General features: G+C 36.9%; 1 protein-coding gene across 7 annotated transcripts in view; it reads right to left on the bottom strand.

Moving 5' to 3' along the window:
* B3GNTL1 (UDP-GlcNAc:betaGal beta-1,3-N-acetylglucosaminyltransferase like 1) overlaps window positions 1–21,302 on the bottom strand; it is a 135,162-nt gene that overhangs the window by 89,780 nt on the left and 24,080 nt on the right. For all 7 annotated transcript variants that reach the window (XR_010375452.1, XR_010375453.1, XR_010375454.1 and 4 more), the window contains exon 6: window positions 7,072–7,167. Coding sequence is in view for 4 of the 7 variants with exons in the window: in XM_064467147.1 (XP_064323217.1) it covers window positions 7,072–7,167 (96 nt within the window). In the remaining 3 variants the exon portion in view is untranslated. The remainder of the gene's footprint in view (window positions 1–7,071; window positions 7,168–21,302) is intronic.

Below are 21,302 nucleotides of genomic sequence, written 5' to 3' on the forward strand. Positions count from 1 at the left end.
AAAAAAAATTCAATTAATCATTAAATCTGTATCCTTATACTCAAAAGCTGTTAGACTGGACCAAAATCCATTTTCTTTACAGCACAGAAAGAAAAAAGCCTGAAACGTAACACTATAACATATACTGTTAATACTTATGAGAGGATATGGTAGGTGTGAACACGTTAAAATTCAGCTTCCTTAACTAGTCAAAAATGAGACAAGCAAGGACTGCCATAGAGACAAATGTCAATCATGGCAGGGCAAAGTCAGTATAAAAAAAATATTAAGAAACAAAAGCCTGACTGTGATAGATCAAACTGGCCGTTAGACCGACTATCCCATATAGGAAACGATACTTTCACACTCACACACTCAGTCACTCCAGTTACTACGGAAATTACTGAGCTATCCTGAAAATCTGGTCCAGTATTTTTATCACTAGAAGATGAGACTGAAAAAGTTATTTTCCAATAATAAATAGAATGCGCTTAACTCGTGCTCACGCAGTTTTTAAACAGTGAAAAACTGTTCAGTGCCCAGTTGCAAGAGACAAAAAAAATGCTTTTTCCTTTATATAAGGCTATGAGAGGGAACTACACTGCAGTAAAAGTATGTTTGAAATCAATAATTTTTATCACACTAAAAGCCACAGTAAAAATATTTCCCTTTTTTGTGGAATCAGCACTTTGATTTTCAAATTCAAAGAAGGAAAATTACAGGAAGTTAAGGGTGTATCTGCTCTGTGCGCTCACATATGGAGGATCAACTGAAAAGTAAACATCGCTATATTAGTTGCAAACTTCTATTGGGAGTAGGCTTTTTGTTTTGAAAGGAAAAAAAAGAATTTACCTCAACTATCATTTTAAAACAAAAACTGGCTTTTGTCCCTCATCTGTTAGACAAAAGTAGTTTCCTTAAGCGATAAAAGGCAATGAGAAAGTGAAGCTTAAAGGCTGTTTATTTGCTAGCAAGCATTTCAACAGGATAAATATGGAAGATCAAACAAGAATAAATGGAGCATTCAGAAACTGGAAGTCATTAGTTGGTTCCATCCACATCCCTAACTGCAGTCCTACATTAATAACCAAGTCCTGATTTTATTTTAACTTCTTGCCCTATTTTTCAAAGTAATTTTCAGAAGTATTGAGGAGACATAAATGTCAACCACAGCCTGGAAAACAAATTATGCATTTCTGAAAATCTAATCCTTGACAGTCTTCCTTTGCACTTGGCATTACCTATCTCATAACATCAAATGTCTTAAGAAAAATGTTTTTTAGGATGCAAACACATTGCATTCCATATCAGTATGATTAATTACTTAAAATACAAGAGAAGATCATTGGCTGGAACAAACTGCAGCTGAGAGACAAACTGTTTTCTACCTGATTAATTTCAGTGTCCGTCAAAATCATATGCTGCTTCTGTCATGCAAGTATCCGTCATGCTGTAAGACTGCATTTATCAAGAACTTTTTGGAATAAAGCCAGACTTATAGTACAAAAGCAGCTTGGGATTAGAATATGATAATGTTTCTGTTCCGTTTAAATATTTCTATGTATTATGAACCACATTCAAGCATGCAAATTATCAACTATAAAAAGGAAAAATCCAAGTTATTTAACACCCTTTCCTCCATGGTATACCTTTAAACTCATGCAAAACTGCTTACACACAAAGCAAAATCTTAATACATTACTGAACTACTACAAACCTGTTTCTAAGTTCAAAAATATTTGACCCCGAGATGCCTTTACATAAAGCCTCACTAGGAAGTTCTAATTGTGCTTGGAGTTCACAGATGTGGGTAAGCCACTTCTCTCATTAAACTTTCTAGAACTCCATGAACCCCTTTGACATGCATTTTCAAAAGTAAATATAAACACTGACTAGCTTGTGAAACTTTGTTTCATTCTTCTCCAGAGGAGAAAAAGGATCAACCACAAAAGGAAGCAGCCAATTGGGGTTTTTCTTCTTGTATGGTATATGCTTAATCCCATAAAAACCAGTAAAACCCAACCGTAATTAATCAGTTTGTGACTTGGGTTCTTTCGCTCAGTAGTAAAACATCAGAACTTTGTTGTTAATGACACATTTTAGATAACATGGGAGAAGGAAGAGGAAACAGTTACAGAAAAGCCCAGGAAAGTGTTGAGTAGCTTTCTATTGAAAGACAGCAAATACAAGTGAGCCATTAATAGTGGCAAAGATGCAGGGGGGTGGGGAGGCTATCAGTCAGCCTTTCCATGTTTTATTCATTCTTGAGTAAGGAAGTCCTACCCTCTGTCCAGTTTGTGTCTTTACTAATATCAGCAGACAGCAGACACTGCAAATATCCACTTTCAGGTTGCCACACCAATTATTATTCCAAATGCTCTGACACACCGACAACCAACCCTAGCACTTCTAAAGATCAAATTTTCTGGTCTGCAAGCAGAAAAACCAGATGCTCTAAACCAGAGATATTCAATCTGTGGCCCACCTGGAAAATTCATCCTACCTGCAATCTACTGCTTCCAGCTTTTTACCAGTAAGAAGTTGCCTGTTGAGATACATGATGACACCGCAATATCCAGTGTATTGAATTTATGTAAAAGGTCCAGCCACGGTATCAGGTCCTTCTTGCCTCCAGAACAGGCTACATGCTCGACTCATCCACAGTGCTGGATCTATTTCCAAACTGAGTATCTGTAGGAGATGCTGATGTGCAGCAGGAACTTTTATCCAATATTAATTAAACTCTAATACAGGAAGACTTAGTAAATAGAGAAGCACAGCTTTTAAGCCTATCAGCTAAATTTAACAGGCACCTGTAAGAGCACAGAAAAGCATATGGTATGAAACCCTATCATGTTAATTATTGTTCTTCTGTCAGGTGGTCCAGGCAGATTATCGACAAGAACTACAAACCACCTGTGAAAACTTCCAGATTTATCCAACACAAAGAGCTCCGAGATGATCTGCAAAGCACAGTGTGTGTCAGGAAGCAATACAGACACATTACTGTAGACAACAGACACACAGAATCGTCATGTTTTGTTCAGACAGTTATTTTTCTAAATCAGGACAGTCCTGTCTCCTCAACCACAGAGCCCACTCCTTTTTGCAAGAGTCTCCTCACAGATCACTCTAAGCTTGTCGCCTGCTTTCTGAGTGAACAACCATGTGAAAGCAGAGAAGCCTCTTGTCTTTGGGGAGGAAAAAATGGTAGGTCAGATGGAATTATGCTTCAGGCTGAATATAATGCTTCACAGGCTGTGAGACTAAACTAACCTAAAGTAGTGATTTAACAGACATGGATATGAACTCGGCTGCATTACTTACAGTCAGCAACAATTTTTAAAAACTTCTTGTATAAATATTTGTGTAATTAATCCAACCTTAAAACCATTCAGACACTTGTACTTATACAGCACAGTAAAATTTCCAGTATATTAGGGCTACATGATTAAACTTCAATCACATTTCAAGCACAACTCAGACTTGGATGTCCTGTAGGGTTAGTTTTAATCTGCATTTTTTCCACTTACTCCAACATCAAAACAGTTCTCATAATTTATTTGCTCATTTTCTTCCTGTACCTGTCACTGTCCTGGGCACTTACTGAACAATTAAAATTATCTTTTCTTCTCTTTTTTTTTTTTAACTATTGACCAGAAAGACAGCAAGTCTGCCGGGACACATATACATGTACTTTAAGGCTTATACTAGTATACCTATCAAAGCATGTTTTAATCACTCATTATTTATACAGACGATGACCTTAAACAAGAAAATATTAATCTTTTAAAAAGTAATTTTCTCATGATTATGCTCTCTTTGTACTCCTACTCCCCCCACACTCCCTGGGGTATATATTCTGAAATTTCACGCATAGCATAAAGTATCTTTGGAATGTTACAGTATAATTGTTTAGAGAAACATTTAATGGATGAGTAAGCATCAAGAGGCCATGGCTAAGGGAAAAGAAAATTTAAAATGCTGGAAGCGTTTTGTATTGAATGATCTTCTCAGCATGAGGACAGGGGAAGGACATTTGATCCAAAAATCTGGTATTGACTCAAGTGATATAAAACCAGCAGCCAGCACCAAGGCATATGAAACCATCCAACCACCTAACAAAACATCTGCTACCACCCACCTCTTTCAAACTGGACCTTAGTCACTGTCTAGTAAAGCAGTCAAATGCGATGGGATATTATTTGATTAATAACATGGATATTTTGATAGAGGATTACATGATCTTAACAATCGGGTATTTTTTAACTGGTTGCTGGGTTTCCCAATTCACAGCACAAATAATTTGCATGTGCATGATACAGAAATGCAACAGAAGTAACTGGAAAAAAAGCTGGGCACTGAGTACAGAGACAGCTAAAAAAAGCTGAACATTCTTTCACTGCAGGAAACTGCTGGAGACAATATGCTGTAAATTAAAGCCAATTTTCCCGAATTCCCTGAAGGACTGCTCCTCCCAGAGATTCTACAAATCCATTAGCAAAGGCCCATCATTATAGTTTTCTTGGGGCTTATTTACTGAAGAGAGTTTAAAAAAGCACATCCAAAATGAAACGTACGCTGTATCGGGCGCAGGGGAGTGGGACAAATCAGGCCTAACCTTACATAATCGATTCATGTACTGATTATTAGAGAACAGCTGAGATGGTTTTCACTCCCAATTCCCCCTCCTCCCCATACTTTAAGTCAAAGAAAAGCAAAATAATTACCTCCCTACCTGAATTTCTGATTAGAAGAGCGGATACTGAGGCAGGAGAGGTGCCATATGCTGGCATGCACTGCTCTAGAAATCAAGCAGTTCTTTTAGCATCAGAGTTAGGAAAGCCAAGCTTCCTACAGACCTGGGCCGCAGCTGAAGCTTGTCTTACAATTTGGCACCTAAAATCTCTGTCCAGTTGATTCTGTGGTGCTCAACAACATATGAATTGCAGCTGGTGCAGTACAATCTATCCTAGCTTCATACTTCCACAGAATTTTCAGAAACCTAGTGTCTTTGAGGAAATCCTATTTCTCCGTTAAATTTGGCAGAGAACAGGTAACAAGTTAATAAAAATGAATTAGGAAGAATGCATAAATAGTATGATTCTATAAATCTCATCTTGTTAATAAAGTCATGGACAAGTAGCACAAATTCTGCTATGCAGCCTTCTAGTTCCAAACCCAATATATTTTCCAAAATTCCTCATCTCATATGTGAATCTAAATCATACGTAAAAATAATGGACTGCACATGCTGCTTGATTAAGGCTTTAAGAGATATTTATAGGCACATAAGATTGCAAGGGACTTCCCAGGTCGCTGTATTTGCATCTGACTATCAGAAACAGTATATTAAATAATCTCTTCCAGAAGACTTACATCCCCATCTTAAAATGAGTTTTCTTTTTCCATACCCCCTCTTATATAGTCTCAGAATTACAGAATCCCAGAATCCCAGGTTGGAAGGGACCTCAGGGATCATCTAGTCCAACTCTTCTAGGAAGAGCACAGTCTAGACAAGACGGCCCAGCACCCTGTCCAGACAACTCTTGAAGGTGTCCAATGTGGCCGAGCCAACCCCTTCCCTGGGGAGATTATTCCAGTGGTGACTGTCCTCACTGTGAAAAATTTCCCTTGTGTCCAATCAGAATCTCCCCAAGAGCAACTTGTGTCCATCCCCTGTGTCCTCTCCATGGGACTCCATGTAAAAAGGGAGTCTCCATCTTCTTTGCAGCTACCCCTGAAGTGCTGGTACACAGTGATGAGATCCCCTCTGAGCCTCCTTTTCTCAAGGCTGAACAAACCCAGCTCTCCCAGCCCATCCTCATATGGCAGCTTCCCCGTCCTTGGATCACCTTGGTGGCCCTTCTCTGGGCCCCTTCCAGCCTGGCCACATCCTTTTTGTACAGCAGGGACCAGAAATGTACACAGTACTCCAGTGGCCTGACCAGCGCTGAGTGGGATATTAGGATATTTCTTTCAATTTCCAGCTTAATTCATTAAAGATCCCATCCAGTGTCCACTTAGATGAAACCCTTCAGATTGTGTAGGACAAGTTTTTACATCCTCAAGTTTTTCTTTCTCTTGCCTTCAACGACACAGTGAACCAGATGTTACTGTCAGATAAATTCACTGGTTTAAATCTAGATTTTTTTTCTAATGCCATACTCAAAGGCAAATCCAAATATTCCAGGGGTAACTTTTTCTGTAAGAACTTTCACTTGGTGAATTATAGGGGACCGTAATACCACTGATTTTAAAACAAGGTCTATAGATGACTTCTTGTGTTACAATGGCCATACCAGAGCCTGAAAGTATGTCTTTGGGGATTAGGGTAATGGGGAACACAACACAGTTTACAATGAAGTCTAACAAACAAGGGTATGTTAATCTTTTCAGCCACTTAAATCCAGGAAAATCAAAAGCAAATGTCTTCCTACCATAGCATCACAAAAACCAACCCCAAATACTTGCATCTTAATGCCTGCTGGGATGTTTTCTGCTAACCATCCGTTTTATTTCTTATACTCAGTACACACATTCCTCCACAAGCTGGACTGATTTCTTCCACAGTTTAACTTGTTTTTGCCAAAGTCTCTTTTAGTTCAGCTTTGGCTGCCTGCCTAACGAAACAACCTTTCTTTATGCCAAAACTGTCATCTTCAGTTGCACAAGACGCATCTTACTTACAAACATGTATAATGAGCCCAATGTTTAATGCCTGAAGAACTGCTATTTTAAAATTATCTCTAGCAACACTTAAACAGATACAGAAATGGCCAGTACCTAACCCAGGGCTCGGGGTGGGAATCATTCTCAAGGAAGATTTTTTCTTCCTTTTGTATTTAAATACACTTTTTAAAAAGAAAACCCTGAACTAGTTATTAGAAGGTGAAAGCATATGCATTTAACCACAGACAGCAGAGAGAAATGTAAGGCTCACTCCAAACCTGAAGTTGAAAGCTTCGTTCTCACTCAGTGTGACGTCATCATTACACAGTGATCACATGCACCATAAACTTGCCTCTAATTGAATACAAGCCTTTAAATATAAGACACTGGTAACATTCATGAGTTATCAAGTAAGAATACCTGTGTCAGAAGTTGTTCCTCAGTCAGATTATTGATCCAACGAGTATACCGTTCAGTGGACTCTGGTGGCTCTCTTCTGACTTGGCAACCAATAATCTAAAGCAAAATGAGATAAATCACATCATGTAAACTGCTGTACACCCACATGGCAACAAGATCATCAAACAAGCATTCAAAATGTGGGAATTCCAAGAATGAAGTTTATCTATACAGTCCTTATTAGCCCCCTTCTATGTTCATAATTTAATATAGTCTATTATAATGTAATATAATATGCCACAGTTGCTCTGCTCAAATGTTAAATAGTTACAGATTTTCAAAGGTCTCTAGAAAACTAACATTGAGAAGTGTCTGCCCAGCAGCTTCAGTCTTGGGAATATTTGAAGCATTTTGGTTGAAATTTTCAAAGGTAAGTCATTCAAAGGTAAGTCATGCAAAGGCAGACATCAAGAATGCAAAATTTCAGCCAAAATAGCTGAAGTTTGGCAAATGAAAATTTTAACTTGGATAACACCAGATGATCATACCAACAGTGCCACCACCTATAATACCACACATCACTTACAATTCATATAAAAATAAATCTATATTCTGATTTGTCTCATTCATAGTAGAATAACATAGACATAGACACCCCATTTTGATTTGTTCACTGCAGTACAATATACCCATCTGAGGAACGTTTTCTTCTCTAATACTGTTCTGCAGCTGTACAGGTTAAATATGAATTTTAATATTCTGAACACCTGCTGGCATAATAAATAGCTTCCAATATCCACCAAAACCAAAATATTAGAGGGAATTCGTGTAATGTGTAACCACATAGACACACAATGCAATTTCATACAAACTCTGAACTGATTACAAATCTCTGGTTAGACATGGAAGAAGCCACGGAGAACCCACGGGGTGTGATCATACAGAACTCTACTATTTGCTGCTCCTGAGGGCCTGCAGTCCACCCCAAACCATCAGGGTACTACCGGCCTTAATTATATATGCAAAGCAAGCTGATATTGTTTTATACCAACTACTGTACTCCTGTCATACTGTAACTGTCTATTTCTCTTCCAGATTTTGATGGGTACTTCCTGCTGAGGATGTGTTCATTCACTGAGAATTAACCCCAAAGCGTAGGTATTAGCATTTCTGAAGAGTAATTAATTTCATACAATCAAGTTCTGCTCAAGAACAGTGTGGAAGACTGACTTTGTTGATTTTCCACCCTAAGCATTCATAAGGAATGCCAGTGTATACACTGCGCACAGCGAGTTTAAATCTTTCAGGTATCTCTATTCACAGAGCTTTAAAACCCTCACAGATGTGCGCAGTCAGGCTAGAATTCTGCACGTGCAGTTCTGAATACTTTCATGTGGGAACAAAAACACCATGAAGAGATCTTGCTGGGGGACTGGCTGGCAATGAAGCACCACAGTTTAGATTATTAAATACAGTCAAAACAAAACAAACAAACAAAAACATTAAAAAAAACCCCATGATTTGCTTATCCCATAGGAATAAAACAGAATGCCTCTGAACTATGAAGTTTTTCCTCAGTGACAACTACTAATTACCTTTGACAACTTCAATTCTTATCCTAACTTTCCCCTGAATTACAGCTAAGCAATACTAAGACGTTTTCAGAATGTTAAACCAAGATTCTTTTAAATCAACTCTCAATTAGAAGGTATGTTTTTAAAGGGGGCACTCCACAAGTTGCATCAGATGTACATACATTCTGTTCTGTGAGGATGACTTTTATTTAAGAATAGAATTATTTACAGAACTGCTGCTAATATTCATTAACGATGACAATCTTCTCTTGCATACCCCAGGATTTTATAACTTACAAAGACACTTTACAAAACTACGCATGCCAAGTCAGAATGGAGAAATTACAAAGCACTTTTTTCTCAAAAGGTATTCTATAACAATACAACAGGGAAATCTGGTTTCTTTATTCAAACAGTCACAGCCTAAGCTGAACAAACACAGAATCACAAACATCTTTCATGAGGTAATAGATAAGGAGAACGTCAGATCTGTTTTTCTGAAAACCTGGTTTTCAGTTGGAGCCAAGGAGTAAGTGCAGTCATCTCTTTCTATGCAATTTCAAATTGAAATGAGAAGTAGAGGACAGAATTTCATATTTTTATATTAATTTCTGACCACTTTCACAAATGTTGATAGTTTAAGCAATTAAAAAAAAAAAGGTGAATCGGGGTGCTCAGCTAAAGGACTGTAATTCCCTCAAGTCCAAAGAAGATGTGGTTCAAAATCTCAACTCCTTATGCTTTTTTGCATTGGGTTTAAAATTTGCATTGCAAATTCACAAACTGAATGGGTGTGATCAATTACCTGTACATTTGTACATTTACTCAAGTAGAGGTGAAAGCAGACAGAATAACTGTTATTAAATTGGATCCTGACGGCTGTTTTCTGTATCATATATCGCTTTTTTTAATTTCTAGAGTTTGAATTGGATTCCTAGCCAACATTTCCTCCTCTTTCCATACATATATATAATTCCATTGCAGGATCCAATTTACCTCTCCGAATTTTGGCTTGTAACAATAATTCTATACTTACTGTATGTAGGCCTTAAAATACTTTGAGCCTTTTGGAATTGAAAACACCATAATTAGGAAAAAAAAAAAAAGCTCATCAAATAAACAAGTTCTTTCAGAATTACTGTTATTGCAGCAATGTAAATCCAGAACAGAAAAAACAATGGGTTACATTCAATTTTACTGTAACTTGGGGCAGAAACCTTGGAAGTATAACTTTCCAAACTCCTTCATCAACTGACATGCTTAACATGCAAGACAAAGTGAGAGGGTAACAGTCTAGAGCCTTAAATACAAAGACACTAATCAAGTTCAAAACTAGGGTTTTTTTTTAGAAAAAGGGGGGTTTTGTACACAGACATTTTTTCTACAGCAAAGCTCAATCTAATGTTTAGAACAACAGTAAAACCAGTATTAAGATTTTAATCTAGAAAAATATATTAAGAAATACAGCAGAAAGTAAGAGGATTGGCCTCTGACTTTTAAGAGTTACATGTTAGAATAAGTCAGTGTTTCAAGAATCAAATTACATTTTTTTACCTAGTTCATCAAAAACTTAGACTAGTCACTAGGGCAACCCTTCTAGTGTTGTGACTCAAAGTCCCTTTCGCAGCACACTACACACCTAAAGGCTCATGGCATCGAGTCTAAATGTAGTTTTACTAGAACTGATAGCTTGTTGTTCAAACCCTTTGCTGTCTCCAGAGCAATGGATTCCACTTCCATGACTAAGCAGTACACAGCTGATGACTCTTGGTCCTTGAATTTTCAAAATAAGAGTCCAAACCCCTCCATTCTATAGCCACTAACAAAGCTAGAAGCAAGTGTTATGATGACCTACTCTAGTATCAATGAACACTAAAAGGGAAGAACAGTAAAACCAACGCTGAGAATTAATGAGAGGGAAAAAAGCTGCTTGCTGGTAAAATTGAAGACAATTCAAAATCTAACTTAGAAAACCAAAATTTTCTGAGACTCCACATGCTTACTAATGTCCTCATTTCTCTAAATGATATTTAGTATGTAATACCTTCTCCCCCATACCTTTGGCTTTTCTTACTCTTTTATAGCTTGAGGTCTAGAAGGCAGGTATTATTGATGAATGAACCGCCTCCAATTAAGTTAATATAAAGATGAGGTTAAGGTTTCACTCACATTTAGTCTTCCTTACAGACTGAAAAGGATCATTAACTAGACAATAAAATATCATAATACATTCTTAGCAATCCTATGCTTGTGTCATATATGGAACTAAAGGGAAAGAGAGAAGAAGAGAGGGATTAATGTACTTAAACCTTTACTAAAGTGTCCTCCATAGTAGTGGCTTTAAGATGGCTTTTTCTTAAAATTACTTAAAAGTACTATCTACACACACAACAAAAGTATTTCTTTCCAGAGGCCTCCTTATTATTCCTAAAATCTAATTCTTCACAAGATAATTGAATTGCTGTCTTCACTCCTCCTCCTCACCCAAAAAAACAAACCCATAACAACAACTTGACAATTCCTTTCTTTAAAAGCAAAGGAGCAAAAAAAAGCTGTATTTGGTGTTCCTAGTGGCCTTTCATAAGATCTCCGTGCATGTACCAAACCCATCAGCAGGACACACAAAGCAAAGATCTCCTTCCTGCAGAAGATGGTATTGTAAAACATCATTTAAACGCATTCTTTAATTATAATGATATCACAGCAACATACACTTAACAATAAAAATGCATGTTATTGAGAACAGCTGCATTCTGATCTTGCAACACAGCAGGAAAATAACTACAAATACATAACAAAGTTAGCATTTTGTAAGAAGTGAAATGTTCACACTTCCCTCTCCCCCAACAGCGAAATGTTTTGCACAGCACAGACTTCCTGCTTTCTTTTCTTTTTCAGAACCAATACCACTCAAGACTGCTTTTAGCATCACCTTAAGAGATATGTTTTACAGACAAATCTTAAAATTGTTGCTATGCAATCAAATTTGTTTCTAGATCCTCAGCCAGAAAAATTCCACACGTTTCTGCTCTTTAGCTGTACCATTCCCCTCCCAACGGGACTCTGACTCACAACTGGGATTCCTGACTTACATGATTGCAAGACAAGCTTCACCAACAGAGTAGCTCAACCTGAGCCTTTGATACAGCTTCTGTAAAAAAGCATAGTAGTAATGAGCATGCTAAAAAACATAGCTCATTTAACCAGCTTCTTTCATCCAATCAAAATCAGGATTATTTAGAGTACAAACAGCTTCCTCTAGTTCCCCTGTGTAAGGTGTGGCATCAGAAGCAACTGCACGCTGTTTCCCATTTCCTCCATGCCTCACAGAGCTTTTATATTCACCTCACTGAATATTTCCTCATTGCTTTTAAATTGAAGTGCAAGGTTTTTCACTGTTACTTCTTTCCTAAGTTTTAGAATACTTTGATAAAAATCTTTCTGGCCTATTTTACACCCATTCAGACTTCCAGAAAGTACAAGAAACTCTCCATATTAGAAATGGAGAAATTAAAATTATTCTAATTATTAGAAATGGAGAAATTAGAATTAGTGGTTATATTTTAACTACCAACAAACACATACACTGAAAAGCCATACAAGTAACTTTTAAAAAATTAAATGGCTTAAAATGAGCTTTGTGGGAAGAAGTGGCCAGTATAAACATCTAGCTTAGGGCCCTAGAGTCCTGCCTGGCCTCCAGCTACTATTTCACAGAAAGACCAAGCCTCTACTACCTGCCAGTCCTGTCTAGATCATCTCAGCCAGCCTAAGGGTCAAAACAGCATTATATGTCTATGTTTAGGCACCCAAATCTCTTTTCTCTAATAACTCTACCGCTTCACGTGATTAGGAGTGGAGTTAATGAATTCTATCAAAATAAGATCAGAATCAAAGTCACAGATATGCACTTTATGCCACGATATTTAAAACATTTTCAGGAGTTAAAGCACTACAAACTAATACAATAAAACACAATTAAAACAGGTCAAATAACACAAAACTAGAATAATGGGGTTCTCTGTGAAATAGATGCTCTAAATCGGTCACAGTACACTAGGTCAGTCATGATGTATGAAATACAAATCTAGCGAGCACGTTCAACAACTTGTTGATCAATACAAAGCTCAGAGTTCTGATCACGTTCAGAGGAACTAGGCAGGATGATTACATGCATTACAAAACTGTACTATGAGCACAGAGTCACTGTTCTGCGAGTTACAAAATTGTTCCACTGAAACACAAGAGTATTTCAGTCCTATATCTAATACGTACAAAAATCAGTGTTCTATACCCAGCAGCAGCATCAGCTGTCGGCTAACATGCCGTAACTCGTCCAACCTTTCACTAGCATTTGTTTTTACATGCAATATTCAGGTAGAGCTGTTCCTTATTTTCACCATTTTAGGTTTTTATGTTTTCCCTTGCACACGTAAATGGAAAAGGAAGGGGGTGAGAGGAAGCAAAGATTAAATGAGTTGACAGTAATTAAAACAATACACTTTCTGCAGATGTAGTGGTTCTCTTTTTTTAATCATTACAACTTCCTTTAGCACAAAGAATCTTTCTTATTCAGGAGACAGCCTATGGGTCAGGGCCCTCCTGTTGTCCTAAAGAGGAAATAAGGATGAAAAATCAATTGGTCTCCAATTTTATCCAAATTTTTTTCCATCCTATTTTTATAAAAAGGGGACATGAACAAAGACAGGCAAAAGCATAAACTCTCTACAGGGTAGTAGGCACTTAGTGCCTACTATATACATACATACAATTTCTTTACAATGTGTCTTCTTTTAAGGAGCTTTGTTTTATGAAGTCTTTTTAATTAAGCAATAATGATATTGAGGCAGGTATCTGAAAAATAGGGGGGTTTTAGCAAGGAGAAAAACACAGCTTTCCTGTAGAAAATAAATTGCCTTCCTCAACTTATTAAATGAAATGCAGCTATCAAAGATTATATAAAGTACAAAACTTTCTACAGAGAAGAAGTGTGCAGCGTTGAGTTTCATGTCAGAAATATGACTGAGTGACGTAAACCCCCTAGACGAGAATGTAATTAACTACTTAGTGAAGCTTTAATTAGAAGTGTCATGATATCTGATCCTAGATAATGTTCTATGAAAAGGACTATTCAAATAGCAAGCAATACAGGAAGGATTCTCTCTAGCTCACACCACCTTTTTCTCCCAATAGCCTGTTTATGAGTGCCCACAAAGGGAAATTTCCTAAAACAAAAAAAAAAAGCTAATAGGAGGCACTTGCCTTATCCTGAATGTTTAATCATGCCTACATCTTGATGTATAAAGGAAAGGCAGATGTCACCTGTGCTGTCTCCAAATCCTACCTCTATTATTTTTGTTGTGTTAATTTATACACACACACCCCAGTTGATATGACACTGCAAACATATGCTGACATTCAGATGACATCTTGACAGGAGAGTGACATTTTTTCTGTCTTCCCTCTGTATTGATTTCCTTGGTTTTTATTCACATAACATTTTAAATATTATTTGGTTGTAAAAACTTCTATAAAAGTTTTCATTTTCTTTCTGGGTAGACACACACCCCCTTCATAAATACATACGGTTTTTTATACATATATCTGTCTAAAAGATCAGCAAAGCTTTAGGTATTGGAGCAGTCCCTCTAACACAAGCTGCTACATGTATGGATCAGCAGCGTCCCCAGTATGTTTTACTGGAAGTGTCAGGTAGAAATCCACCACAAAAAGAGCAATTGACTGAGACAGCCCAGGATTTCTTTTCAAGTAGACTTATGAAATAGTGCTTCTAGCATAATCTCTAATCACACAGCTGTGACTCAGCATTATCTCATCAGATCACCGATTTCTTACAGGAAACATGATTAACACCATCTTCCACAACTCTCTATTTGTAATTCACTCAGAAGAGCTAGAACTTTATTATGTTAGCTAGCGTGATTGTAAACCTAAGATTTAACCATTACAGTATCTAGAGTACTGGATGGAGTTTTCAGCCAATGGTAATAAGCATCTTTTCATTCATTTTAACTAAACGTGAACAGGTCATTACACTTATATTATTAATTTCCTCCTTCAGATAAGGAAAAGTTAAAGAGTATTTGGAATTATATGTTAAAATCTATTTCAGCTGCAATTCCCTTCTGGAGCAGGTAGGAAATACCATCTTGAAGAAATTTATCAGTTCCGTTTCCAGTTCTGCTTCTTACTGTGCTTACTTAGAACAAGTAATTAAAGCTCAATATAGCTAAATCCATGTTTTGTAAAAATATACTGACATATATATATATATATGGGATATCACTGAATGGTCTTCCTTCAAATTGTGATGGTACCTTATAAAAACCTGTCCTTAAAATGTTAGCCATTAAGGAATGAAAATTATGGAAAAAATAAATAATAAATAATTATTATTATTATTATTCTTGTTTAGGCCTGATTTAGTTGCCATTTAACTAAATTGCCCTTACGCTACCACGTATTTCATTAAATCTAACACTAACGACAGGAATTCACAAAGTTTCTTTAAAACTCAAGAAAATTCATTTTTTGATAATGTGACAAAATTACAGGTTTCCTGAAAGACTAGGATTTACAAAATACGGCTGTCTACTGAGTACACTTTACATTGAGTTCCCAGGCGAGTACATGGTCATCCCAACAACTAAAACATCTGCTTTAATCCATAAGAAACTTATATGGCATAGCAACAGCTAAACAGACTAGATACTTATACCAACATCAGCATTTTGGATTTTGACCTTACTAAATACTAGTGTTAACATTTATGTTGTTAAAAATAATAAAAGATTTTATTTAAATTATACTGTGTATTTGTACAGGCCCATGGCCTTTTAGTTTTTAACGCAGCACAACAATTAAATGATTCAAGATCCTAATGGCTTTAAGAAGGATCTTGTGACCATAATTTAGTGTAATCAAAGAAGAAAAATACACAGAAGGAATATTTTTATGTGCCTAAAGTCTTTCCAAAACTACATACTCAGGGAGGGTGATAAATTTTTTATCTCCCCCTCATTTCCAATAAAGGAATTGGTACTCTTCAAAGCACAACACCTGTGAGGTAACTTGCATTAGGTGTAAAGATACAGAACACGCCCTAGTGTATTTAAAGCATGTTTTAAAAATCAAAATATGCTGATAGTGCTGACTCCCCAGAGAATCCTTTAGGTCAGATGAATAACCATTTTGGCAGATGTTCCTATCTTGTAGAAATCCATTTTTAAGAACACCTGTTAAACGTTCTACTTGGCTCTGGTTCAAGTCCGAAGTCCACAACAGGATGTTCCAAGTTTATTTTCAGCATATAAAAAAAGAGTAATTAAAAACCAAGGAAGCCTGAATTCTCTTTAGTGAATTTATATGGAAAACAAGAAGTCAAGGTGGTGTAATCAGAATGATCACAGCTGTGCATCACACCACACATACATTTAAAAAGGATGCTGTCCTGCGTATGAAATCAGGAAGGATGAGCACGCCAGTTTTGGAAAAACTTTAAGTAACTGAAGAGATACTACAGCAAATTAAATGAATTTCAGAAGTCCTTTATGAAGGTAAATGAGTAAGCCCCAGTATAACTAGCTTAGGCAGGAAAAAGCACCAGGCCTCAGAAGCCCTCGTTCAAAGCCTGCCACCCTGGGATAAACAAGATCTAAGGGCTCCAACTCTATGTTAAGGCTAGCGCACACACAACCTGAACTTGATGCAAATGAAGCCCGCCTTTGGATCCTGTGAAGATGCTTACACAACCAGTCCTTTGCATAAAGCTTAACAACAGTCAAAAAGAGCAATATATTTGCACGATTTCTATTTTAAAACTGATTTCTCTTGTGTATGTAGCTCCACAAAGTATGGCTGGATTAATAATAGTTATCACCACAGTAAAACAGCTAAAAAGGAAGAGGAGGGGATCTTGATTTTCAAACGTTTTGTACTTCAGACATAGTTTTAAAAATGCAATATGCTGAAAGTCCCCATTTCAATCACACATTCATGAATATCAAACTCTAGTATTCACAATCGTTTGATGGGGTTATTGGCATGTGGAGGCCATATTAAAACAAATTTAATTACAAAGTGGTGTAAGTTGGGATGTTTCTCATTTGGGATATTTGATTAAATGTAGAACAGACTTAAACAGACATTGTGACTTTGAAAATGCAGTGCGGTTTTTTAGAAATACCGAATTAAAAGGAATCTTTAAGGAAGCTGCTTAATAAAAAGCAAAGACACAGCTGAATTCCAGCAGATCTGGGTGATACACATGGAAAGGCCCAATTAATGAAAACCACCATAAGAATAATACTCTCATTGTCACAGAAAGAATTTTCATATTCTCCAGTGCAGAAAAAGAAAAGGAATCCTATTTTCTCCTCTTAGACATACTCCACTGTCACCACTTCAGAACAAAACATTCACACAACTACTGCTCTAGTCTTCTACCCTCCACACCAAAACAAGATTTTAGAAATAATATAAATAACTTTTAAAAACCTCTAATGGCAATTTCCTGAAGTTAGAAATATATATATTTTTGTACGTTCCCATACTGGAGAACCTTAGTTTAGAGTTACAATTTCCACAGGCCGGAGAACAGAGTTAAAGACTTGTGGTTAGTTTATGGTGTGCAGCATACGGGAACCGAGTATAAAGTATTAAAGTTCCAGTGACCAGCCTTGTTGGGTTAGTTCATAAAAACATTTCTCTGGACACATTTTTCTCTTGCATCAGAAAAAACCCCTTGTTTTAGACAATCGACAATTGTAGGTAATTACCTCAGGAATATAATCTCATTTTCCTCTCTGTCCACACTAAAGAAGGACCAGAGCCTCCTCAGATCTACTTAGCCCATTCAGTGGAGCAAATTCCTATTAACAGGGTTAAGCAAACAAATTTGATCTATTCATCTGTTCTTCAAGACATGCCAGTATCCTATTCATTTCCCTTTAACAGCTGTTACATGAATTAATGCTTATATTAAAGCTAAACTCTATAGGCAGTGCTTGCTAGGACATGCCTGGGCAACACACACCGATCTGTCTCAAACATGCTGAGTAAGGGAGACAGAGGAGAGCTGATGCAAATTAAACTAAGGAGAAACAAAGATTACTTAAGTTCTACATGATGAAGATTTTAATCAAGTTTATGTCCAAAATAAAAGCATTTATCAAAGAATCTGCTAAGCTATATGCAACAACTGGAAGACAAAACAATAGAAGGGAGACTGGTAATACCTGGACTTCAGTAGAAGACACAGAATGAGAGAAGATCACCAACAACCATTAACTTGTTGCACACAGGAAGGACAAAATTCAAATAGAGGGACTTTTCTATCACACTGAACAGAGAGGTAATATCTCAACATTATGTAGTTATCTTTAATGACAGTTTAGCAAAGCTTCACATATGCTTATCTTTTCACACCTGCAAAATACATACAGGATACTGCTTATCTATTTTTGCAGTCCAGACTAAAACACTGTCTAATTTAAGTAGAGAAAAAGGTAATAAAATCTCTCAGGAATAAAGGCTCAGACTACGGAACATTGTTGACCACTTCCTTAAAACAACAGATGAAGAATGGCAAAGCCACTCTGGAGGCAAATTTGCATCTTCTCACTCCTAAATGAAGTCCTTGTCCATTGCATCACACTACCTCAATTAAACAAGATCTGATCTAAAGCTCCTGAGAGTAAGTCTCTTATAGGCAGATATAAGCTCAGTCTGCCCATATTCCAAGCTGACCAGAAGCTGTAAAGCTGTAAGAGCACATACAAGCCCGGCTAATACTGTGGTAAGGCAGGAAGTACTGGCTAGAGTTCAGCACTGCTCTAATCACAGCCATCGAGCTTTCTGCTGAAGCAAGCTTCTGTCTGCTAACTCCCCCCCGGCCCCAAAGATACACTCTTAATATAGCACATATTTTTTTCACTGTGTAACATCATACTGTGATCCAAATACGTTAAATAGTTCATGAACACATTTAGACTTCAGGTCAATTCTTACCTAATTTACTAGACTTGTAACTCCACTAGAACAGCATAACATCTAATAAACTGTTCCTTTGCACAGTTTCCAGTTTAAAAAAAAAAAGTACCAGCTACAATTTCATAAAAATCCAATCTACAACAAGTTTTAGAGCTTCTGAATTCCAATGTAACAAAAGCCTATTTTAAGAACAAGACATAGGTATAGGAGACACGCATTATCTCAATTTTGCCAGTTCTAGCCATACAAACAAGGCTACCTTGTTCATTAGATAGAATAAATCCCTGTCTAACTGCAGTGTAATTACCAGACTGCACAATAACAATTTTGACTCCCAAGAGAAAGCACCCAGAGGAAGCAGAGCATGTAGTCTGAAAGGTAATCTGTTATTTTCAGGAATACTCTAACATTAGACTAATAGGAAGATACAGCAAACAAAAGGCTTTAAGATCTTTCAGAGGTGACCAAACTCCATTGGTATGTGCAATGTAAAATCACTACACACTGAGGACTGCCAATATTCCCAAACTGCTACTGTTGACTGCCAATGTATAAGGTGGCCTCACTCTTTATTTTTCGCTCCATTTTTATTTTTTATCCCCGGCTCCCTTTCATCATGAAGCAGCCTGGCCTGGCACAAGACAGATAAAACAATCTTCTGCCTTTATTTCAGGCTTGTGATAATAAGCAGGAACAAAAAAACCCACATTAATGTGACACACTGTGGCACAGCTGTTCAGTAAAAGGCTACACTGAAAAGCTTCTGTTGTACAAGCCAGTGTTCTAGTGAGTGATGCTGCACAGGAATTCTGTCACAAGAGCGTCTACATGTGCCGTTGCACACCTGAGATGAGATGGAAACAGTTCTCTGGATGTTTTTTCCACTAGCTGAGTGCACAACGTCTTAACTACTCAACATAACAGATCACTTCGAACACGCTATTTACATGTGGTGCTCTTTTTGTATACAGAGCTATCAGTGCACACTCTGACATGCAAGAGAGTATATATATGTTGGGTTGACAGTTGGACTTGGTGATCCTAGAGGACTTGTCCCACCTTAATGATTCTATATGGAAACTGGTCCAGACTACCTAGAATTACCTCCCTCCCTCCAAGGACAAGCGCTAGATCTAAAACATGGAACTCACTGACAGATGATATAAGAATTTCTATTAATCTTTTTGCACTCAAAACAAAACAAAGCTCAGTATTTTGTTAAGCCATTCTCACAATACTGCTCTCATGGATTAACTCACATAAAAACCCTGTCTCTTGCCAACAGAAAAATTGTTGAAATATTGTTGTTCTTTAGGTAATTTGAAAAAGAATCAGGTCTCATTATCATGGCAGCCGTATAAACACTCAGTGCTGATCTTAAAAGCTTTTCCACATTAACATCTAATCACATACAGCTAAAACTATTCATTTTAATTATATCTATAAGACAGGATCTACTCATTTTATTGTATACACTTTCTGTTGCTACTAAGAAAAATCTTTACTTGCCATTTCAAATATTAATTGAAATGAGTAAGGTGGAAGCTAAAAGGACTGACTTAATCAAGAACCAATGGAATTGGATCATTTTAGTCACAAAAAAAGAGAAAGGGAAATCATTCAAATTAGCACTCAATAAGCAATAGGTAAGGAAAATAAGGGGGCGGAAACAGTCTTTCTAAGATGTAATGGAAATGTGTAACAGGTCTAGGCAAGTAAAATGGCACAGGTTACAGTAACAATACAAAAAACTTATCTATTAGACTATAACTTTCAAAATCAAGAAATGTATGTGTCCAGACCAAAAGAAAAGTAAAAAAAAAAAACAACCACCAAAACTTCATTTCTAAGTTCCATTAGTGAGCTCCAGCAGGGAGGGAGAGGGACATACACCACTTTGGCCTAGGGTTCTGCCTTAAAGAAAGGGTTGAGCTCAGCTACATCATTCATTTGTTCATTTCCTCAATTCATTTGCTGATTATGCAATATTTGTTTACAGCTTTCCTACAGGCAGATGAACAGGTCTGTGAGCTAATCGTGCCATGCATTGTTCGAGTTCATTCAATCCAATCAACTGTCTTAGAGTCACATTAACCATGAAAGATATGCAGAATTTAGTCTGTTGGTTAAAACATTCAGATAATGCAAGCAACAGGTTAAAACAGCCTTAGGCATTGCAGCTCCAGACCTAAATCCAAGCTATAGAATATGCCAAAAATTTGCTTTAGAGATGCAAAACAGTGAGAATCTCTCACTGAAGAAATGTAAATGGTTATACTCAATATTCTCTCACACGCCTAGTATCCTGTATGTTTGAGAAAGAGGCTAGTAATTTTACCACAAAAAGAAAGGTGTTCATTCTGACACGGGTACAGATTCTCCTCTTATTCAGCCAGTGAAAACAAAAGGAAATAAAAACCTTTATTTTCTTTGCCTGCATTTTGATTCCAGCTGTTGGGAAGATGTAGGAGACAGTGAGGAAGAGCTTACCTATTTTCTAAGCAATTATGCAGAAAGAGATAAAAAAATTGGAAGCCACATGCTGTTCATGTGCACAGTCATACTGTGGGGGCACACAGATACTCAAATTAAACAACGGTGAGAGAAAAAATAAAGTAACGCCAAACCCAGCACACAAAACGGTGTCCAAAACCATTCAGTATGGCT

Source organism: Phalacrocorax carbo, chromosome 16 (assembly GCF_963921805.1).
Source record: "Phalacrocorax carbo chromosome 16, bPhaCar2.1, whole genome shotgun sequence".
Taxonomy (NCBI): domain Eukaryota; kingdom Metazoa; phylum Chordata; class Aves; order Suliformes; family Phalacrocoracidae; genus Phalacrocorax; species Phalacrocorax carbo.